Source organism: Equus caballus, chromosome X, assembly GCF_041296265.1.
Source record: "Equus caballus isolate H_3958 breed thoroughbred chromosome X, TB-T2T, whole genome shotgun sequence".
Taxonomy (NCBI): domain Eukaryota; kingdom Metazoa; phylum Chordata; class Mammalia; order Perissodactyla; family Equidae; genus Equus; species Equus caballus.
The window spans coordinates 96,288,960-96,314,349 of record NC_091715.1 but is presented as its reverse complement, the minus strand read 5'-3'; the positions used below and the strand labels follow the sequence as shown (position 1 = coordinate 96,314,349).

Here is a 25,390-nt window from a genome sequence, read left to right as displayed (position 1 = left end):
ATTATAGCAAAGTAAAGAAGGCCATGAAACAGAATGCCTTGGTTTGAATCATCATTCCCGCATTTATTATCTGTGCTATCTTGGGCAAGATATGTAACTTCTCTGTACCTTATTTTCCTCATATATAAAAGGGGACTAATAATAGTAATCTCAAAGAGTTATTGAGAAGATATACTGAGTTAATGCATGTAAGACAATTATAACGATGCTCGGCACAGAGTAAATGCTTTCTAAGTGTGAGTCATTATTATTATCATTTCTTTCCCAACCTCCATTTGTGAGTTTATTTACTTAAATTGGATTTCCTCTTTAATGGACAAGACTATAATCACTTACTCAGAGGTCAGGGAGTATGTAAATTGCAGTTAAAGATGCTACACTTTGAAGTAAGGGGATGCTGAGAAAAGAGAGAAAATGGTGAGATACATTCCAGATTCCAATGATATTGACATAATAATTATCGCAAATATAACTCTCTAGGGTAACATTTGTCTTATTCCCAACAAAGAGAAATAATTAAGTACCCTTAGTGGAATTAGCTTCCTGCTAGCAAAGGCAAGGGAGAGAAGAGGAAAGAATGAAGCAGCACAGAGCAGGAAGCACTACAGAAGACACTTCGAGGATGCGCATGAGGAGTGAAGGCCAGTAGTCATGGGCAGTGTCTGCCTATCATATGGTCTGCCTGGGCTGTCTCCAGAGGCTCCAGCACTACTGTGCTAATTAGAGAAGGGCAGTCACAGTGATGGATGCAGACCTGCGGGTACACAGCTTGGCAAGCGCAGCCTGTGCCAGCTAGCAGCCCCTAGTCAGATTCGCAGCAGGGTGCCCTTTTGCAATGAACAACCATAACAGAAGCCATGGCCCTTCAATACCATGCCCCCAGAAAGAGCTTCTTTGGAATATAGAAATAGAAAGATTGGGGTGTTCCAAGCCTAGCACAAATCACTTTTTCTACTGCTTAACTTCCTTTCTCTAGGTTAAACTTGGTCTTTTCCCTTTGTCAAAGGGAAGAATTACCGAGCAGACCCGAATCCACTTGAGACCAGGGCATGCAGGAACGACTGAGATTTTATGTAGAAATAAAGACAAAATACATAAATTTAAGGATGTGTTTGTGTGTGTAACTTATATAAGAGACTAAAACATGTTGGTTATCCCCATTATGACACCATTTCTAGAAGACAAAACAACTACAAGAATTGTGTGATTCCTTTTATACATCACTAATTAAAAACATCAAGTGATAAACAAACATTGGAAACAGAAGGGAGATCAGTTACCTAAAAGCGTTGGTTTGAAATTTTCTTATATACTTTCCAGAGGCCCTTCTTAAGGGTTCACTAATCAAATAAACTAAGCTACCTTAGATGCAGGTGAGCATATCTCAATGGCAATATACCTTCCACATGCACTAGAATGCTGTTTGAAAAGAATCTCCTACAGAGAAGTTACGTTATCTTTTGAATGTAATTCTCCAAAGAAGTTTTTATCCTGGTGCTAAAATATCTCTCAGCTAAACTGAAATGAAGTAAAATATTACAAGTGAAGATATATCAATGGTCATAGATAAAGTTGGAAAGCTCGGTCAGCCCACTGAGGATTCAGATTTGGTGCTAAGTCTTCTGGGCTATAAAAGATGAGGAAATGACCAACAATCACAGACGCTTTACTAATTCGACTCATTCTGTAGGACTCAGATATCAGAGAAATGGCTACTTAAGCATGGAGCTCCAAGAAATGAGTGAGAAAGCCCTTTGGTGTCTACCATAAATAATATTACAGGCACAATACTTCAAAATTTACATGAACATTTTTGTCACATATGTATAATCCATTTTGGCAATTTCCCAATAATTATTAAATGCTAAACTTACTCTCAACTCCTAGAACCAGATAATGCATAAACTTTAAACATTTCCTGGATAGAGGGTATGATTTCTGTCTGGAAGGATGATGTTGGAACACGGTACTTCAAGGCATTTAGTAGAAGATCCAAAAGAAATGACCTACATTTCTTTCTGAACTCGACAGGGTTTTTATCAGGACACTATCAGTGCCCCTCAGACACAGAAAGAATGTAAAAATCTTTCTTAGATCACAGATTTAGTTCGAATGAGAATAAAATCCTCTCTTCACCAGAGCAAAATTGTTCACTTCATAATTAATTCACGCCTAGTACACAGTATGACCTCAGCCTAGATTAGATCAAAGGAAACACTCAGAGGTGCACTGCTCATTTGACCAAGTAGTTAAATACAGAGAAAAATAAAGGTTGTTTCTGTAGCCAAATGCAAAGAGGCACAAACCCCCAGAGTTGAAGCAAAGGTTAATGCCAAAGCAATAACTTTTATTTCCATGCATCAACACTGAATTCATTCAAGCTGCACTGTACTCCCTACCTTTGGAAAGATGAGAACAGTACATCCACAGACGGCTTTATCTTCATTATGACATTGTTTTAATCCTCTGACCACTTTTTCTGTCAATACTATTGCCCTCAGCCTTTTCTGATTTGCTAGCTAAACTAAGAGATTTACTGGAGAGTACTTTATTTAGCTCAAACCCCAAACCTACAAGTGATCACCGATTCCTTGCCTTTTTCTTACCCTCGCACTCAACCCATCGGGTCCTGTTGGCTCCTGCTTCTGAAGATATGTGTTTTAAATCCCCCAATTCATATTCTGTTAAAATTACTTTCCTTATCCATCACACTTAATCCCCCTTATCTTCTTTAGAATACTTAACGCTATCTGAAATTCATATTAATTTAATTATATGTTTATTATTATATCTCTTCGGTTAGACTGTAAGTTCTAAGACAGTCAAGATCACATCCGCCTTCATTATAGCTACATCCCCTCAAGGCCTACACTAGCATCTGGCACAGAGGAGGTGCTTAATATATATACTTATGAATATAAAAATGCATAGAAAAATAAATTTACCAATTGCTATTAAGAAACTCATAGTTTCTAGAAAGATTGTTTACTACATACTTGTTGAAAATAAAAAACACATTTCTGAGAAAATAGAAGCAGCTCCCTCAAAAAAAATCCAATTACTAATTTGGTAAACCAAGTGCCTAGTAAAGTGGCAAGCATATTACATCACCCCTAACAGTCTTCATTACGAACTTAGTTTTCCTTTTATTGGATACTTTAACTGCTATCTTCTCCGCTCCCATTTCCAAACTTCAAAATATAGGTCGACCCCAAAGTCCACTGGAATTTTTTGATCATACTGAGTTTTAGGAAGCAACAAGAGGACTCAGATTAAAAACCAGGGCAGAAATAAGAGAATAACTAAGAAGCACGTCTCCGGAAAATACTGTCCATCATTGCACACAGTGGTTCAGTTAACACGTAACAGTTCAAGCATGTCTAAACAACAACAAAAAATTATTTGGATCCTAGGAAATTCTTGAAGGTTGTAGAAGAAATAGTTATCTTGAGTCTAAGCAAGCAAGCAGGGCCTAAAATGCAGAAATACAGAGATGCTGTCATGGCAAAACAAGATAAACAAAATTCCTTTCCACCACAGTGAATTCACAGTTACTCATTCTGTGGGTCATAGAGCTAATGGAGCAATAAGCATTCTGTGAAGACTAGTAGTGTACAGCATATGATAGAAATTCAATACGTGTTTGTTCAATGAACAAATAAGACAAGGAGGACAGCCTCAATGGCAGCTTGGAAGAATTGCTAGAATAATGCTGTTATCTCCTTTCTACAGTAAATTAGTCTCTCTGTAGGCCACCATTACTTATTAATGCCTATACACGGAAAAGTAACTCCCAATACCCAAGCATCAGTTGATCTGAGATTTGCGAAAGGTAAATTTGTCACTATGCTGATTATGCACGTGCCTGGGCCCATTGAGAAAAGGGAGATGTGCATGTCTGAGGTAAATAGGTGGTAGGACTATTTTATAACGTTCAGTTAAGTTGAATTCAGAGTTATGATATTATGTACAAGATTGATAAAAAATTATTTCATCTTTCATTAAAATTTAGTCTCAAAAAAATTCTTGAATCACTGCTTAGTAATGGAGATTAGCATTAACTGTTTCTTGGGAAATCCATTGTCCAAAACCAGCAAATTCTGTACAGAGGTTAGCATATTAATATATTAAGCCTATTAGATGGCTTATTTAACTCATAGCAGATGCCTTCACTAAAAGTTATTAGTACATCAAAATATTGCCAATTTTGACTGGCAAAGAGCTATCTAATATTACATGTGCCCCAACAGCCCACCTCTACATGGTAAGCGAAATAGGTTGCTTTATTCTATCAGTTTTAGGGGACGCATCCTTAAGCATGAAGGCAATAATAATCCACCCATTCCTTAAGTTTTGCATTTCTACTATGTAGATATGCATAACAGAAATAATAAAGCAGAACATAATTTCATTTTCTCTCCAAAGATCACAATGATGAATTTTAATATGATTAGTAAAACAGTAATGGTCTATAAGCAGCCATTCCACAAACTCCAGTGTCCTAGCAACTCTGTTATTTTCTACATCGCGAGTTGCTTGGCTCCTAGGTGAATTTCCTTAACGGCAGTGTTCAGGCTAAAATTCGTTCCGAATACTAGTCAAAGCAACCTGATTCTAGGGAATCATTGATAGGGTTAATTATTCATAACGTGCAACTATTAATGTGTTGCAAATGCACATACCACCATGTACCAAAGCCCAGTGACACAACTTCTTTTGATGATTCAAATTTAAAATATTTTATGTAAACCCTCTAATCTGACCTTAATGCAAAATTGGAAAGGGCAGAAAATTTGAAGGGAATATGTATGGACACCAAACATTTTACTGAGCCAGTACTGATGGCCATTAAATACAACGATACTTATAAATGAGTCAGTGCTTTTCATTTAAAAAAGGAAAATGACATAGCATGATTCAAATTTAATAACTAATTTGACAAAAATTATTATAAAATTAAGCTTTTAAATGGTTTATACATTTTCAATAACTTTTTTAAAGCAATCCATTAAAAACTGTATAAAAAATGTATGTTGATTAGGGGACATACTGATTCTCTTCAGTGAAAGAAGCATGCTGTCATGCCTGCAACTGCTACACACAGTCACTTCCTAGCAGCTATGTGAAAATGACCTTGGAACTCCAAACCCCACACTTCAAAGGACTATTAGGAAAGCATTAATATTCACATTACAGGTGTGAAATGCAATTTAGGTTCTTATATTACAGCATTTCTAGGAGTAACATGAACTGGAGGCTCCAGGAAAGGAGAAGAACATTACTGACAGAAGCTAACCCCATATGGCCCTTCCTTTTAGGAAATTTGGATGGTGGGAGATCAGGATTAACATATATATCAAAAGCAAGACATAGTGATATAGGTTTAGAATCCTTAGCTTTTAATGTAATGGTGAAATAAACTTGCAAAACATCTTGTAGCATTTTTCCTTATAAAGGAATTCTGAAACACTTCCTACACAGCAGGTCCAAGAGGAGAGACTTTGGGGTAAGAAATAACACACAAGTGGAGGGGTTAAAACAACAAGAGCAACTTCTGTGAGTTTTTCATGTCCTTCCCAAATTGCAACTTCAAGATTTGATTCTAAAATAAGTACACTTAGATGCCAAGAATGAATAATATTCAGACTTAGAAGCAACTTAAATGTGGACAGTCTGGAAATTCTGCCACAGCCAGCATGTATCACTCAACCAGACTCTCTTCTCTGCTGTCACACCCATTCTGGCTTCCAGATAAACCCGACCTGCCCAGGCAGGCGTCAGGCTGGTGGAATGGGACTTCGGTTTCCAATAAATATACTTCATAAACATATAAGAAGAACCTAGATTACCAGCTATATAACTGACACCATGTAAATGAACCGGAACCTGGCAACTTGTATAGTAAACTGGATTCAAACACAGCTTTGCTATCTATTATTCTTGTGATCTTTGGGCAAGTCACTTAATCTTCTTGTGACTCAGTTATTTCATCTATAAAACTGGAGACAATAGTATTATCTCATGGATTTTCTTTCATGAGTATTAATTAAATGATTTAATATATGTAAAAAGTTCAGAAGAATACGTGGTATGTAACAAATGCTTTATGAGTCAACTCTTTTCTGTCTCTCTATCCATTCTCCTACTAGACAAACACTGCATTTCCACTTCATATGTACATTCCCAGTTGTTGACTGCTCAGCGGCTAAGGAATGTAGAGTGCCCTCAGTAAGTAGCCAACGGAAGGCTCACAGACCAAACTGCATCTAGCACAGTTCTTGAGTGAATTCATTTTATTTTATTTAACATGTTTATTTATTTAACATATTTTATTGCAACTCTAACCACATCAATCCTGAGGTATTTGTTGGACCCTTACCAATAATATCACTCTTGTTACAAGAGACAAAAAATGGAAATGGAAAACAAAGATAATCTACCAAAAGAGGTGTATAACTCAACACCCCAAACAATGCAAACCCATTGCAGTTCACATGACCATGAAGAAATGCAATAGTAGATCCAGGATTTCCTGTAATGTATGGCCTAGGAGAAACCGAAGGCAGGAGAGAAGACCTATATAGCATGTTTCCCAAAGGCCAAGAGCCCATTTTCTCTCTGCTAACAAAGGTTTAAGGTTATCTCTTAAAAATTTTTAAATAAGCCCTAGTAGACCTGGCCATACAAAGCTTATTCTCACCTCTTCTTTTGCTTCTTGCTCCCAGTCCAAGAGGACACAAATAGGCCTGAGCTAAAGCTACTGAAATATAAGAAAAAAACTACTACAAAAACATTTAATTGCTTTTACCTTCCACACATACTCCCCAAAGTTCTGTACATTCATTCCGCTCTATTAAAGCAGATAACTGAGAGCTGCTACACACAACACATAAATACTAAATGATAAAAAAAGGTTAGCTATTTATAGCCACCTGTGATGTTCAGAAAACTCAGAGCAAACTCTTAAGACGACTACTTTATTAGGTTCTAACTGGGGTCTATTGCAATTAATTAAACTTATTTATTGGTAATAACTCTGAAGTAAATATTATGCAATACATAAATGCTGAGGCACAAATATAATCTGCCCACTGAGGAAACTGATAATGGTATTTTGAAAAATATTCAATCTAAGAGAGCTGATAAAATTATTAAACCTAAGAGAGTTGATTAAATCTAAGAGAGCCTTGGCGTCTCTGAAGATATGAGGAAATGTAAGTTATCCCTAAAACAAAGTGAAAATGATACCATAATATTAAGATAATGATGACAAGACTTTGTACAAGGACTACCTCTCTCCATAAAGCTTAGTTAAAATATTTTCAGTTATGTCCCTGAAAATAGCAAAATTAAGAATTTGTTGACTTGCCTTTTTTTCTATAAGATTAATGACATTGTTATATCCTGATCTGGTAAGGTACTGAATTAAAAAAGCACTTTCAAAAGTCTTCAATATTAAAGAATTTCAGAGCTCTATAGTATGAAGCTGTTCTCGGGCAGTGCTATTGTAGAAAGCAAATACTATCAAGTTCATATCTACTATGAAAAAGGCTGCTTAAACTAGTTGACAGTTATCTTTATCATCATATATATCTACTTGTGGCCAATTGTTTAAATTGGTTAGAACATCATACTAAGGTCATGAGTGCAATGCTTACTGGGTCAGTTCCCACGGGCACAAACTCTACCCCTATCCCACTGTCATCATAAATGAGGACCACCGGTCAAAAGAAGCATCTATTTAGGCAAAAATAGATGAAATGATCAGTTTAAATAAATATTCCTACCACTGGAAATCAAAGCAGTATCATGCCCTACAAATTATGGTGGTAACTATCGTCTTATATAAGGATGACAGACAACATTAATAGACCAAATCACTTTCAAGCAGAAAACAATATGAAAAATCTCATTGCTTTCACAGGTTATATACAACGAAATCTAAAAAAGAATATGACTGATTAGAAGTCATCTCAGGAAAGGGTACAAAATTCTAGAGGAATCCATTAGCTAAATTATCTCTTAGTCTGAAATAGTCAAATAGGGCTTGACTTCTGTCTCAAAATCCTGTTTCAAATCTAAGAAATTAAGTTCCTATGATTTTACTTTTAATTGTGTTCCATTTATGCCCTGAAGTGGAGTAAGAAACTGTATAATGCCAAGTGATAATATTATTAATAAAAGGAACATCTATAAACTATGACACAAAAATTTTAGAACCATATTCTGATCCATCATGCAGATATATTAACACGTGCTAATACAATAAATTACTAAAATACTTACATTGTCAGCATTGAGAAAACAAAAGCGTGTGAAAAAGAATAAAAATCCCAATAATTAACAAGAATGTGATCTGGTTGGTACTGCAAGAGCAAATAGTAAGTAAAACCTAAGAGAGGAGTGATAGCATCTTTATCATTGCTGTTAATGGAACAAAGGGTACCTGATCACACCAGCTTTTCTTTTCAAAGAAAACTACAAATATCCTAATAGCGTCACATGTCACAGAGTAGTTACTTTTGCTGCCTTCTATTAAAAGCAATTACATGCTAGAAAACAACACATTTCTCACACATTGCCAGGAGCATGTTATCAGTCTATTCTTATCACATGAAGCCAGACACAGTCAACTCTCAGTAAGCCATTCGAATGGAGGGAATATTGATAATGCACGATAGTTATATTTGCCATTTCAATGCATCACATATTTTGTTAGGCTCCTATAAAATCAATTTAAATTAAAAATATGATCCTTACGTCACTATCCACAGATGACAAAGAGCATGAGGAAATGATGCTGGGAAGCAGGGAAAAATCAGACTAGTATTAATGTTTGACCATAGATAAACCAAACGCAGACCACACATACATGGAGAACTTAACCAAAGATGGCTAGAAACTTCAATATATTTTCATTCTTTCTAGATTGGTTTTATATTGGGAGATATGTTTTTCAAAACACTGTAAACAATTTTTTTTAGTTGGAAAATTGATTCATTCAGTTCTGTCACTTGATGTGTATATTTTTATTGGGTCCAATTAATAGAAATACATTAATACTCTATGTAAGCTAGGTAGGATTGTGTAGGCAAGACTAAGATACTTCGAAGGGCAAGAATTCACACATAAATAGCCTATCCTTGTCCTATGGGACAGAGAAGGGGATCTTGATCTGAGATTTTTGATAATAGAGCTTTAAGAGTCATGGTCACACTAGGGGCTGGCCCCGTGGCCGAGTGGTTAGGTTCGCGCGCTCCGCTGCAGGCGGCCCAGTGTTTCGTTGGTTCGAATCCTGGGCACGGACATGGCACTGCTCACCAGGCCACGCTGAGGCAGCGTCCCACATACCACAACTAGAAGGACCCACAACGAAGAATATACAACTATGTACCAGGGGGCTTTGGGGAGAAAAATGAAAAAAAAAAAAAAAAAATCTTAAAAAAAAAAAAAAAAAAAGAGTCATGGTCACACTACAGAGAGATGCAATAGTGTACAAAAACGCAGGGCCGGCCAGGTGGCACAGTGGTTAAATTCGTGTGCTGCGCTTGGTGGCCCTGGGTTCACAGGTTTGGATCCCAGGCGTGGACCTACGCACCACTTATCAAGCCACACTGTGGCAGGCGTCCCACACATAAAATAGAGGAAGATGAGCACGGATGTTAGTTCAGGGCCAATCTTGTTCAGCAAAAAGAGGATTGGCAGCAGATGTTAACTTAGGGTTAATCTTCCTCAAAAAAACCACGGGCTGTGGGTTCACACTTGTTCTAATGCACTCTATCTCCACGTCTTTGCTCATAATAGAAAGCAGAGCAAAGTGATACAACTCGTGGGCTATGGAATCATTCTACCTGAGCTTGATTTCCACCTCCACTTTGCTCATCTGCAAAATGGCTACAATAATAGTACCTGTAGCACAGGATCGATGACAAAATTAAATGAAATAATCCATGTAAAACACTTAACAAAGCACCCGGCATATAATAAGTGCACAGGAACATTAACACTTTAATCGTTAAAACCGGCAGTTTTGCTATGAGTTTGTGATATATATTTATCTTCATACTCACAAAACCGTTGATGGGGTTTCTATTTTACTGATCTTTATGCTCTTTTATAGTTGTTTAAATAGAGTCAATAAGAAATTAAATGATTTCCATAGGGTCAAACAATGAATTAGGAAACAGACATTTACTTCTGCAAATGAAAGCTGTGTTTATTTAAGTGGACCAACCATAAATTTTAAAACTTTATTAACTTAATCAACCCTAGGCCACCATGGAAAACAATCTTTCACATTTGAAAATTTTAAAGAAAATTTGTGGTAGGATAAAACTATATGTGTATACATATAAATACTTAAATGAAGTGAATTACTAAATCATAGAAATTTAAATGGGCAAATTAACATTAACAAACTACCACAGCCAGACTCAGTTATGTCTATTTCTGGTATTTAATCAGCTGTAAGAAAGATTTTCAAGAGACAGGTTTATTTATATATATATATAACCAAATGAATTATTAAATACACATACAGTTCCTATTATATGCCTAAATTTTGGACGAGCATTCATACTTTATTCATACTTTATTTTATTTGCCTTGGTACTACGAAAGTAACTATATATAACTGTAATTCACTTGTGTGTTCATTGAATAGGAGCTGTGGTACATCCAGGGAAACAATAGTAAACAAAATGGAAGTACTTCCCGCCTGCAAGAAGTTCCATGTTGAATGGAGGACACAAATGAGTAAAGACCATTACAGGCATACCTCGGAGCTATTGCAGGTTGGTTTCCAGACTACCGCAATCAAGTGAATATTGCAATAAAGTGAGTCACACAAATGTTTTGGTTTCCCAGTGCATGTAAAAGTAAGGTTTACACTATACTGCAGTCTATTTAGTGTGCAATAGCATGATGTCTAAAGAAAAAATGTACATACCTTAATTAAAAAACACTTTGTTGCTAAAAAATACTAACCATCATCTGAGCCTTCAGCAAGTCAGAATCTTTTTGCTGGTGGAGGGTCTTGCCTCACTGTTGATGGCTGCTGACTGATCAGGGCGGTGGTTGCTGAAGGTTGGGGCGGCTGTGGCAATTTCTTAAAATAAGACAACAACGGAGTTTGGCACATCGATTGAATCTTCCTTTTAATGAATGATTTCTCTGTAGCATGCAATGCTGTTTGATAGCATTTTACCCACAGCAGAACTTCTTTCAAAATTGGAGTCAGTCCTCTCAAGCCCTGCCATTGCTTTGTCAACTAAGTTTATGTCATATTCTAAATCTTTTGTTGTCACCTCAACACTCTTCACAGCATCTTCACCAGGAGTAGATTCGATCTCAAAATACCACTTTCTTTGCTCATCCATAAGAAGCAACTCCTCATCCATTAAAGTCTGATCATGAGATGGCAGCAATTCAGTCACATCTTCAGGCTCCACTTCTAATTCTAGATCTCCTGCTAGTTCCACCGCATCTGTAGTTACTTCCTCCAGTGAAGTCTTGAGCCCCTCAAAGTCATCCATGAGGCTTGGAATCAACTTCTTCCAAACTCCTGTTAATGTTGATATTGTGACCTCTTCCTATGAATCACAAATGTTCTTAATGGCATCTAGAATGGTGAAGCCTTTCCAGAAGGTTTTCAACTTACTTTGCCCAGACCCATCAGAGGAATCACTATTTATGGCAGCTACAGCATTACGAAATGTATTTCTCAAATAATAAGACTTGAAAGTTGAAATTACTCCTTGATCCATGGGCTGCAGAATGCATGATATGTTGGCAGGCATGAAAACAACACTAATCTCATTTCCATCTCCATCAGAGCTCTTGGGTGACCAGGTGCATTGTCAGTGAGCAGTCATATTTTGAAAGGAATCTTTGTTTCTGAGCAGCAGGTCTCAACAGTGGGGTGAAAATAGTCAGTAAATCATGTTGTAAACAGATGTGTTGTCATCCAGGTTTGTTGTTCCATTTACAGAGCACAGGCAGAGTAGATTTAGCATAATTTGTAAGGGCCCTAGGATTTTTGGAATGATAAACGAGCATTGCCTTCAACTTCAAGTCACCAGCTGCATTAGCCCCTAGCAAGAGTCAGCCTGTCCTTTGAAGCTTTGGAGCCAGGAATTGACTTCTCCTCTCTCGCTATGAAAGTCCTAGATGGCATCTTCTCAAAGCCAGGCATTGACTTCTCTTCTCTAGCTATGAAAGTCCTAGATGGCATCTTCTTCCAGTAGAAGGCTGTTTCATCTACAACAGAAAATCTGTTGTTTAGTGTAGCTACCTTCATTAATGATCTGAGCTAGATCTTCTGGGTAACTTGCTGCAGCTTCTCCATCAGCACTTGCTGCTTCACCCTGCACTTTTATGTTTTGGAGACGGCTTCTTTGCTTAAACCTCATGAACCAACCTCTGCTAGCTTCAAGCTTTTCTTCTGCAGCTTCCTCCCCTCTCTCAGGCTTCATAGAATTGAAGAGAGTTAGGGCCTTGCTCTGGATTAGGCTTTAGCTTAAAGGAATGCTGTAGCTGGTTTGATCTTCTATCCAGACCACTAAAACTTTGTCCATATCAGCAATATGGCAGTTTCACTTTCTTATAATTTGTGTGTTCACTGATGTAGCATTTTCAATTTCCTTTAAGAAGTTTTCTTTTGCATTCACAATTTAGCTAACTGTTTGGCACAAGAGGCCTAGCTTTCTGCCTGTCTCAGCTTTTGACATGCCTTCCTCACTAAGCTTAATCATTTCTAGCTTTTGATTTAAAGTGAGGGACATGCAACTCTTCCTTTCACTTGAACAATTAGAGCCCACTGTAGGGCTGTTAATTGGTCTAATTTCAATATTGTTGTGTCTCAGGGAATAGAGAGGCCTGAGGAGAGGGAGAGAGACAGGGAGTGGCCAGTAGGAGGAGCAGTCACAACGCACACAACACATTGATTAAGTTCACCGTCTTATACGGGAGAAGTTCATGGCACTCCAAAATAATTACAATAATAACATCAAGGATCACTGATCACAGATTACCATAACAAATATAATAATAATTAAAACATTTGAAATATTGCAAGAATTACCAAAATGAGACATGAAGTGAGCAAATGTTGGAAAAATGGCGCCAATAGACTTGCTTGACACAGGGTGCCACAAACCTTCAATTTGTAAAAAAACACTATATCTGCAAAGCATAATAAAGCAAAGCACAAGAAAACGAGGTATACCTGTATAATATATTATGAACACTGCATTCTGATGGAAGCGTCAACTAAATAGAGCCTAAACAAAGAATTAGTGAAGGTGTGTTCACAGAGAAGTTGCAAAGTCTTGTAAGTGCCTCTGTTCTAGGAACAAAAGAATTTAGTCTAAGGACAATTCAGGGGAAATAAAGAGACAAATGATCTTGAAGTGCATGAGGAGGAGTTTAGACGTCCCCTTGAATAAGATGTGTAGTCAGTGAAACGTTCCAAGCATGGAGGTGCCATGATAATTTACACTTTAAAAAGACAAGGTTGACTAGGTTGTAGAAAACTGCTCACAAGGAAACAGGACTGAAGACAGAGAGACCAGTTAGGATTCTGTTGAAATCATCAAGGAGAGAGATAGCTAGAACTTGTAATTATTGAGAAACCAAATTGTATATATCCGTGTCAGAGGAAGCTTGTGAAATGGCTCCCAAATGCTCCCTGCCTCCTGGTATTCATGCCCTTGAGAAATACCCTCTCCATGTGTGTGCGAGGGCTGGACCTAGTTAATTGCTTCTAATGATGAGAGTGGGCTACAAGACTGATTTCCTTTTTGCTCGCATTCTCTCTTCACTCCTTCTTGGCACGTACTCTTCCATGAAGAAAACTGCCTTTTGTGAACTTCCCTATTAAAAGGCCCATGAGATATGGAACTGATGGCAGCAGCTAGACAAGAAGCACAAAGAAGAATGGAGGCCCTCAGTCCAGTAGCCCTGGAGAAATTGAGTGCTGTCAAAAATCATACGGATGGGCTTAAAAACAAATCATTCCCCACTCAAGCCTTCAGATGAGACCACAAGCCTGATAACATGTTGTATGCTGCCTTGTGAGGGACCTTGAGGCAGAGGACTCAGCCCAGCTGTGCCAAAATTCCAGAAACTGTGAGAAAATAAATGTGTGTTCTTTTAAGCTGCTAAATTTTGGGATCATTTGTTATGTAGCTATAGGTAACTAACATCCATCACGACAATAAAATTAAAAGTTAAAATTCTTGCAACATAATAGTCATGCACAAAAACAGGAACCTGTTTTCAAGCGCAACTGTATTCCTAGAAGCATGTGTTAAATGGAACTGATATTTTTAAGTTATAATTTTGGATTTCTTGGGTCATCTCCCATACAGTATCTGGAGGGCACCTAATACAAAATATATCTCACTCAGTTGACACACCTACCTGATGAGATGTTAAACATTGTTTTAAAATAATGATATACTCATAGAAATAGAGAAGAGATTGGTGGTTGCCAGAGGCAAGGGGTAGGGAGTGGGGAAATTGAATGGAGATGACAAAAAGGTACAAACCTCCAGCTCCAAGATAAATAAGTTCTGATGATGTAAAATACACCATGATGACTATAGTTAATAAAACTGTATTGCACATCTGAAAGTTGCTAAGAGAGTAAATCTTAAAAGTTCCCATCACACACACACACACACACACACACACACACACACAAAATCTGTAACTATGTGAAGTGACGGATGTTAACTAAACCTCCTGTGGTCATCATTTTGCAATATGTACATATATCAAATCCTTATACTCTATACCCTAAACATACACAACGTTACATGTCAATTATATCACAATAAAACTGAAAAAACTAATAAAAAAGCAAAATAAAAAATAATGATATGAATGAAAATTATAATAAAAATAATAATAATACCAAAAAGCATAGTTTAAAATTAGGGAAAACTAAGTAACAACCAGCTATTACTGAATAACCTACTGAAAAGAAACAATTTAATTTACTGTAACCAACAAGGTCTAATTGACTAAAGGGATTACTTATAACGTCTTAGAAAAGCTACCAGATATGAACCTCTCTAGAGTAAACATATTTCTTTAAAAAAATCAGATAAACCTCTTGTTCTTACTTCTATCATGCAAAATAACTCTAGAACTGGTTTAACTGCCATCAATATGCAGTTGGAACAAAACACACCCCTTTGTAGTTTTATATAGCTGTGTTAAAAATTTCCACTGAATTTCAATATGAATAATTTCCATTTGCCAAGATAAAACTAATCTGGCTAGAAAATGATTCTAAATGTGAATGAGTATCTGTGTGAATTGGAAATGCTATCAACTAAACACCTGCTGTCGTGCCTAATCGATACAATGTTTATCAGCAAAAATTACTCAAATGGGAAAGACATGCTAACTCATAGCTAAAAAGCATCATATTAAAATAACACAAGGTATCTATAATGTTATGAAGCTAACCTCAAAGGAGCCCCGTGAAAAACCACTTATATTACTATATCTTCACCAAATGCCTAATGACATGAAGACCACACTCCTTCATTCATTATTAGAAGAGACAGACCCCAAGTCATAGCAATGCTTTACAACTGATAGATTCTATGCAGAAAACAACTAAAAAAATCTTAGTTGTAGAAGAAATAACCTTATTCCCTTCCATGAAGGTACAACTTCCGAGCTTTGCTTTAAGCTCTGAAGAACTGTCTTCAGTGCCAGGATAATTAGGATTACACATTTCACAAGACAATATATGTGAAACTATAGCATTAAAAAGGGATCAGTTAACCATGCAACAAAACGCACAAATTACTAAGGGCATAAAAGGTATTCAGTCATTGTTACAGCTTAGGGACGTGATTAAGAACGAACCTGGGTTCAAACCTCAGCTTTGCCACTTACTAGCTTTGTGAACAAGACACATCGCTTATCTCCCATAGCCTCAGTTTCTGCACCTATGAAACAATAATAATAGTATCGAGGGCTGGTGTGAGGAATAAATGAGATGCAAATTTAAAATGAGTAGTGAAGCTCTTGGGATATAGTAAATGCTTAGCAAATGTGCTATTATTGCTATTAATGTTATTATTATGATTGCCATTATTATTGTTATTAGTAGTGATGGCGTTAGTAGCAGAAGTAGTACAATCACCACACTATCACCAACAGGTAAAGATAGAGCCATTTGGAAGACTACTCATTTAGAAGGCGGAAGACACACTGTCTCAGCTTCTCTTTACAATTAGTGACTTATAATTCAATGATGGCATGTATCTCTGGCTCACAAATGCCTTTTTCCCTCTTCTACAGAAAGGAGGTGGTTGTTCGATGCTGATATATGACAACTGGAAATGAAAGCATGTGTCACCATAGGTTAAAACACTTAAAGTGTTCATAATAAAAAAGCTTTGGTAAGGTGATAGACAAAGACGATCAGTTAGTTTACATACAGAAATCCAAAGAATTTAGATATAGTAAAAATGATGAAATTATATACAGCTATGTATGGCTTTTAGTTGGCTGCCTAAAAGAATTAAGCCTTCGTGGTTTGGTCCTTTGCATATTAATGCTTACATGACGGAGCATGCATATTGTGTCATTAAGATGACAAATTATTTGTTGGGACACCAGGTCTCTTAGGACACTTTACCACCCTCTTAGAGGAACTGTGCACTATGAGACTGACATCTCATTATTTTCAAGTCAATTCCAAGAATTTCTATATTATGAAGACAGAGACATATTCGATTTCACCACTCTTGTTTTTTCATTGTCTCACTAAATACAGAAGAGTGTATTAAGCAACCAAACAAGGGTGGGTATCTTCAAAAGCACCCTGCTGATTCTAAGACTACAAAACACAATGTAAAATATGATCCTAGAGAAAAAGTACTTTTACATAAATATATCTTCAAACTCAGTTTCGCCATAATTTTGAAGCTATGCCCAATATTTCAAGAATTGCACAATGACATTTATATGCGTTTGAAATACTTATAACACCTCAGTTTACTGTTATTATTAAAGCTAAATTGCACAACTGAAATATATTATTGAAGAAGCTAAATTTTATTAACCTCTTATGTTTATTTCTTATATTTCCTCTAAGCAACATTAAAACCAAAGAAATTGCTTACAACTTCCACACACACTATCTTTGTTCTTCCTGAAGCCTCTGGAGAACCCTAGAAATTCTAATTAGGATTAGCAGTTATAACCTACATATTTTACTATTATTTCAAGTTTAGTTAATATTAACAATCATTACTTTAATTTTTACATAATATCACTGTAATCTATAATTACTATAGATTTTTAAGGAAAATAACACTATTATTATAGCCTTGATGTTTATATGTTCCCAAATATCATCAAATCGAATAATAAATAAGACTAGAACACATATACAAATTCCAACAGTTACAAATATGATGTATATTCAAAATTACTAATAGGGTCTTCTCCAGCTGCCTCTAATATATGTATACATTTTTTCATTAATCTAGAAAGCATTCTGAGATATATTTTGTGATATGGCATCATTATGGCTTATAACAAGAACCTAAACATTCTGAGCACGGAAACACCGGAATTGGAAACCAGAAGAGACCTTTGAGACTAAGCTTAAGAATCTGTGCCAGTCAGAATACCATCCCATCTTGCCTAGGCTACTGATGTATGTTCAGAATCAGTGCTCCATCACCTATCTGTGAATTCCCATCGCCTGTCTGTCTGCCACAGGCCTGCTCAACGGTTAATCATCAAATTACTGTGCCCCTAATGCTTAAAGAACAAAACCCCATTTCCTGAGTGTAAAGTTCATCTTATCACCTTCACCCCAAAGCCCCAACGCAACAGGCTGTGCTTTCAACACAGTATGCACTTCACCCCCTCCCGTACTTTGTTAATGATGTTCTCTGCCTAGAATGTTTTCTTTCTGTTTTCCTCTAATGAAATTCTACTTAAATTTCAAGGCCCAGCTCAAATTATACCACCTCTGGGATCTCCATTTGCCCTACTCAAAATTAAGTATTTCCATTTATGCTCCCATGGCTTTTAAAAAACATCTATGCCGGGGCTGGCCCAGTGGTGTAGTGGTTAAGTGCACACATTCCACTTTTGGTGGCCGGGGATTCGCCAGTTCGGATCCCGAGTGCAGACTTATGCACCACTTGGCAAGCCATGCTGTAGCACGCATCCCACATATAAAGTAGAGGAAGATGGGCACGGATGTTAGCTCAGGGCCAGTCTTCCTCAGCAAAAAGAGGAGGATGGCCACAGATGTTAGCTCAGGGCTAATCTTCCTCCAACAAAAAGTAAAATAAAATAAAATTTTTTTTTTTAAGGATTGGCACCTGGGCTAACAACTGTTGCCAATGTTTTTTTTTTTTCTGCTTTATTTCCCAACACCCCCCCCCCCCCCCAGTACATAGTTGTATATCTTAGTTGCAGGTCCTTCTAGTTGTGGGAAAATTTTTTTTAATTAAAAAATAAAAAAATCTATGCCAACATTGAATACAACTTGGGCTAAACGCAGTGTACCTCTTCCTTTCTCCCTCACTAGATGACGAGTTCCCTGGTACAGGGGAAAGACTTTATTCACTTCTCTCTCCTATTTAGTATAGTATCTTGCACAGAGTGGGTACTCTACAAGTAGAAATTAAATGAAACGAGAGACCCATTCTCTCCTAAAATAGAAATAATTTGGTTCACAATAGAAAATTAAAAATAATTTTCTCTAAAACTCTAAGAATAAGTAACTCAAATAAAAAGCATAAGTTGATGGTACTTTCATATAATAAATATTTACACATTCAAATATTAGAGGTATCAGACCTAGTGCATTTTAAAACTTCTTTCTCTTTAGCAAGCAGAAGTGACTTGAAACTCCTATGTTAAAGATCTTCTTGAAACATAGACCAGTAATGCCTTACAAAGCATTTAGGGAGAACAGAGACCTGAGCGCTCTCAAAACCCCCCACAGGAGGAGGAATTTCTCAGAGGTTTTGGAACACTGGGTCTAAGGGCTTTGAAAATAGGTCTTAGAAACAATGAGCGAGTTGCTCCTTCTGGAATGCAGCTAAGTGAGCGGCAAACAGCAGCAGAATGAGGAAGAAAGTGGTGCCCTGGAGCTCAGAAAGCCAGGGCAGCAGCATGGATCAGGTTCACTGGAGCCGAGCTGCCTGCGGATTTCTTACTGATCCTGCCACCTATTGACCAAATTATGAATCAAGGCACTGCAAGTGACAAGGAACTTCAGCTGTTACAGTAAAACCAATCAATAGTTATTAAGTGTTATTAAAATAAATGGCAGTATTGCATCATTAAAATTTGTTTGGGCTATGTTATGCATGTCTGGAATACGCTATGATGCTTAATTGTTCCTTTAAATGCCCTTTCAGAAATAAATCTTAGTGAACGTAATGGTACGGAATGGTGCTCCTATCTTATTTGCACTCCAATATAAAAATGAGGAAAGTAGAAGCAGGAGGAGTAGCGTATAAAAAATTCAGAGAATCAGACTTAAGAGGAATGAAGATGCGGTATTCTCAGCAGTGAGTACATGAGAGCCTTTATGTGACTCCTTCCTAGTTTTGCTTTGGGTTGATTAGGTTTGAGCAGCCGCAGTAAGAATTGCTTCTATGGTAACTGTTTGGCTCTACCAAGTGCTGCTCAAAAGAGCAGGAAATTCTCCTGCTGAATTAACAGTTGTATTAAGTGTCAATAACTAAAATAAAACACACACACACACACAGCATCACGTGAAAGGAAAGGGAAAGGAGAATTAATATTTATTAAGTGCCTGCTATACCAAGCACTGGGCTGGGTGCTTTAAATATATAACCTTATTTAATTCTCACAATACCACTAGGTAAACATTAGTCTACTCATTTTATGGATGAAAGAATTCCGTCTCAGAGGTTACAAGCATCGCAGCTGGAATGCAAATATGTGCGCCTCCTTTCCTCTGGCTTCTCCCACTATACCACACTACCTTTAGAAACTCTCTAATGGGTTTTATACTTACTTCTTTGTCTCAAACTTCATTTTCTTCGTTTGTAAAATAGAGAGTCTGGGCTTGATCACTTCTAAAGTCCAGACTAACTCTAAAATTTTAGGAAACCTATGATTCTTGTGGGACTCCAAATAAATACATCAATAAGTAAAAGAGCAATGACTTGATGCAAAATGTTCAAAGGACCGGAGGGAGAATTTCACAGAAAAAGAAATTAAAATTGCCTATGAATATGGGGCTGGCCCCGTGGCCGAGTGGTTAAGTTCGCGCGCTCCGCTGCAGGTGGCCCAGTGTTTCGTTGGTTTGAATCCTGGGCGCGGACATGGCACTGCTCATCAAACCACGCTGAGGTGGCATCCCACATGCCACAACTAGAAGGACCCACAACGAAGAATATACAACTATGTACCGGGGCACTTTGGGGAGAAAAAGGAAAAAATTTTTTTAAAAAACCTTTTAAAAAAATTGCCTATGAATAGAAGAAAAGCTGCTCGACTTCACTCCTAATGCAAGAAGTAAAAATTATAACATGGACAATCTACCATTTTCACCTCCAAGATGGGCAAAGGTTGTGGGAAACAGACGCTCACATATATTTTCGGTGGCACTATAAAGGGACAAACTCTTTGGCAGGGAATTCGGTAATATCTATCAAAATCATAAATACACACAGCATTTTATCCAGGAATTTTGCTTCTAGAATGTATCTTACAGTTAGATCCTAGGTGCACAAAGGTATATGTAGATACGTGTTCGCCGTAGCATTGCTTGAAACAGCAAGACTGGAACTAATGTAACTATCCATAATGGAGGATTGGTTACATAAATTAAGATAGGCCCATACCACAGAATTCTATGCAGCATGTAAAAAGAACACAGTAGATAAACACAAGCTATTATGGAATAATATCCAAGTACATAAAGTGAAAACAGCAAGAAGTAAAAAAGAAAAAAATGATAAATATGCATATGCCTCTAGAAGTATAGACTGTTTCTAGGAGGCAATGTGAGAAAGTAGTAAGAGTGGTTTGCTCTGGGAAAGAAGCTGCAAGTCTGGGATTAAAGCAACATGTTTACCACGCCTTTTTTGTTCTGCTTTTGTTTTACTATATGAATACCTGGACATAGGCATGTTTTATTTTTTAATTTAAAAAAGTGATTATAATTATCTCTGGAGTCATTGAAGAGCCCTTTAAATGTGAAGTCTACTATAGCAAATAAAAAGGAAAAAGAAAAAAACCCTAACAGCAGGTATTTTTTAGAATGTCAAAATTCTTCAGAATACCCTAATCACCCCAAATTTCTGTGTGTGTGTGAACTTCAATCTGTGAGGAACAACAAATACAGTGCATGCACCTCCGGTGTGCAACATATAATAGAAGGGCTGAGAAGGAATAATTTTCACCTCTCTCTCTCTCTCTGAATCTTCCAGAATTCACATTCCCACACCCTAGGGCATGTTGTGACAAATCAGACAAATGAATGGTAAAGGTGCTAATTCCAAGGCATGGGCCTATGGAATAGATAAATTTCTTAGTTGTAAAGACTCATTCAGACTGAAAAAATCCTATGCTCAACTCAACTATCAATTCTGCAATAATTAGTAAAATAGTAATGTTAAAATAAAATACCAAAAATTCACAATAATTAAATACAAGATTGAGAAGTTACCTACATAGCATGAAAATTACGTGTGAAATTTACAAGACGTTAAGGATCTAATCATAAACGAAGCACTCTATTATCAAATCAGTAACATACACTTATTAGGTACCAGATTTTGATATTATTCCAGAAACTCTGCTTATAGAAAAAACTATAAAATTTTCTAGGAAACCAAATTAATAAGTAGTATCAACGTAAAAGACTATTTAAGCACTATGGCAACCATCTTATTCCAATTTCATGAAAACTTCTGAGCTATTACTATTCTGTTACATTATTTTCTCTTACATGGTGAATCAACAAATTCATCTCCTCTGCTTCTCAGTAAAAATGATAACTTTATAATAGAGGGGTATAACTCAGATATTAAACTATAACAATAAAACCCATATTTGCAGATGAATAATAACATTTATGCAAAATAAAATTAAAAGGAAAAAGAGCTATCTTCCTTTAGCCGCTGGGTAAAATATAGTTAATATGTTCATCTATTTATGTTTGACTCTGTCCAGTGTGGAAAGATTATACATGCACAAATTACAAGAAAATTTTTATCAAAGTGATGAATTCAATATATCAGAGTAAGAAATTTATATTTAAAAAAATAAAACGTACCTTTTATCTGGGTAGCAAAATTCAGTGCCAACTGTGCAAAGAGATCTGGATTTTCAAACTTGTCCTCCTTAACTTTTAACCAGAAACAGTTCTCAGATAATTCTTTGGGTTCGATCTGAAAAAAAAATAAGAAAGTTTCTAAATGATTACTTCCTATTTAATTTTTCAAAGAATTCACTTTCAGCAAGGCTGAATGACATTTCCTTTACTCTTCTACCTACTAAATCAATTTTAGGATCTACCAGAATAACACTTTTGAAGCAAATATTCATTGGGAAAGTCACAGAATTCTATTGGTGAACAGAAAAGGTACCCGATAGCAATAGGCCACGCAGCAAATTACATTTTAAAAAACCTTCTACTGGAAGGACTCTTAAAAATAATTTAGTAGGAGCCAGCCTGGTAGCGTATCAGTTAAGTTTGCACATTCTACTTTGGCAGCCCAGGGTTCACCGGTTCGGATCCCGGGTGCGGATCTTTGTACTGCTTGTCAAGCCATGCTGTGGCAGGTGTCCCACATATAAAGCAGAGGAAGACGGGCACAGATGCTGGCTCAGGGCCAGTCTTCGTCAGCAAAAAAGAGGAGGATTGGTGGCAGATGTTAACTCAGGGCTAATTTTACTCAAAGAAAAATAAATTAATAATAATAATAATAATAATAATAATTTAGTAAATTCCTCCCCCAACTCATATACATTCTTCTTGCTCCTGGATTTTTACAAATGAGGAAACTGAGATTTAGAAAAGTGAATTCCCCATGTTCACTGACTAGGTTGAAGGCAATAATCATAATAATAATTGACACTTACATATCTCCTACTATGTGCAGGTACTGTTTTAGGTGATTTGCATCTGTTAATGCATCTAATTTAATCCTCACAATAATCCTTTGAAGCAGGACCTATTATTATCTCCACGTTAAAGACGAGGAAACTGAGCGACAGAAAGTTTACGTGGCTGCCCAAGCCAGTAAACGGCAACGGGGGGATTTAAGCCAGGCAGTGTAGCTCCAGAGAATTATGCTCTTAACTACTTCACTGAAACCCAAGATTAGGACTGTTCCTTTTCCAGCACATCATGATGCTTTGTGATATGTATGGACCATTACACTGTATCATTACATTTATACACACAGAATAACTGGGCCAACAGCTTCTGGATCTTACAGTTTGGTGGAGTGTATCTAATAAAAAATAACTACACTCCAAAACCATTTATACCTCATTTAATCTTATGGACAAAGCATAATTATACACTTAACTTTAAAACCAATTTAACCATTCTTCTGGTCAAACCAATTTACTATGTAGACACTGTCAGACATCACTGTATGTTCTTGGATAAGTCATTTCCCCATATGGGGGTCTGGGTAATTGTATTTTCATTAGAGGATTAGTTCCTAGTGAATGGGGACTGTGTCAATCTTGATAATAAGCTTTTAACAAGATATATTATTTGATAGTAATAAAGCAAAATAACATTCAAAAGAAAAAACTTTCATACATCACATCAAAAAACAATTAGGTTACATCAATAGTGAATACTGTCACTTATTTAACACTATCTGAAAGTTTAAAACTAAAAAAAAAAAACCATTCACTAAGAACAAAACTAAGATAAAAAGTCTCTATAATAAAAAAGATTATATTTAAGAATGTTATAGTACTTAAAGTTAACAACGGTAAAAGAATCAAAATGATCTTTCATTCGGTGATATATTTCATATATTACTGTCTAACACCACTTTCACTTTGATTTTCCTTTTGCCTTCTACATTAATTTCAAATTACCTGTGGACTTTACAATTCTCTAAGTACTAGACTAAAAGACGAACATAAGATGGTGAACTCACAAAGGAAAGCAAAAGAGTAGCAGTCGCGTTCTCAAACATTACATAATACACGTAGCAATACAGTTATTCACACATTGACAATCAACTCTGGCTAGACAAAGCCAAAAACTCTAGTCATAGGATTACCTTTGACCAGTTGATTCTCTTCATGGCCACCTCAGGTTTATATATTTTCTTCTGCTTCATTCCATATGGCAGATCAAGCGGTGCTCCTAGGGGAGGAGGTGGTGGAGGAGGCACCCCAAACAAAGGTGGTGGTCGTGGGTCGCCAATCATTCCAGGTAAAGGAGGTGGAGGAGGGGGAGGTCCTTGGAGTGGAGGTGGCGGTGGTGGAGGCGGGGGTGGAGGGGGACCCCCACCTGGGAGTACAGGTGGAGGAGGAGGGCATGGAATGCCTGATGAAGCTAGGAGTCCGGGTCCCTGAAATACAAATAATCCAATGTAGGAATGCTCATGGTAAAATATAGTAACAAAGAAAACTCATCCATCGACATTTGTGGTTTGTTTGTTTAAGACTGTATGGATGCACTTCAGTTAATTGAGCAGCGTCTAAGGCTTTAACAATACAGGGAAAAGACTTGCATAGATTCCTGATAAGCATTATAAACTCCAGACAATGACCACTTCTAACACACTAATGCCAGGAAAGGTGGCATCCTCAAAGATTTTCTGGAACACTCCTCCAAAATAATGAAAAATTATATTTCATTATAAATATATGCAAAGAAGTACTGTATAGTTTGGGCCTGTTAGACTGGTTGGCTTGAATACGGGATAATTAATAGAAGGTCATAGATTTGACTCCTTTGGGGCCAATTAGCTATACACAAAGAGTCTGTCTCATAGCACCACTAACTTACTGTCTTCTAATACCAATAATAATAGTAAGCAACATCCATTTGCATAGTAATATATGTTTATTAACATAAAATCACATTCATCTTATGATGAAAATTTATTTTCGTCCTTATTATAACCATATAAAATAGGTAGGTTATTTTTATCTCACCTTTATCTCACCACTCATAGATTAAGAACCTGTAACTGCAAAAACGTTAGGTGACTAACGAAAGGTCACAGTCTGAAATGTGACTAAGATTTGAACGTGGTTCTTCTCACACCTAATGCAGTCCTCTTGCCGCTATAGCAGACTGCCTCCTGTGAATGGGTGTCATTTGCCACGAGGGGAATTAATTCACTCAGATTGGATTATGAGGAGAGTATAACAT

General features: G+C 36.8%; 1 protein-coding gene across 7 annotated transcripts in view; it reads right to left on the bottom strand.

Moving 5' to 3' along the window:
• DIAPH2 (diaphanous related formin 2) overlaps positions 1-25,390 on the bottom strand; it is an 814,964-nt gene that overhangs the window by 539,847 nt on the left and 249,727 nt on the right. For all 7 annotated transcript variants that reach the window (XM_023634106.2, XM_023634104.2, XM_001914669.6 and 4 more), the window contains 2 exons: positions 24,288-24,581; positions 22,310-22,424 (listed from right to left, as the gene is read on the bottom strand). In XM_023634106.2, the coding sequence (XP_023489874.1) occupies positions 22,310-22,424; positions 24,288-24,581 (409 nt within the window). The remainder of the gene's footprint in view (positions 1-22,309; positions 22,425-24,287; positions 24,582-25,390) is intronic.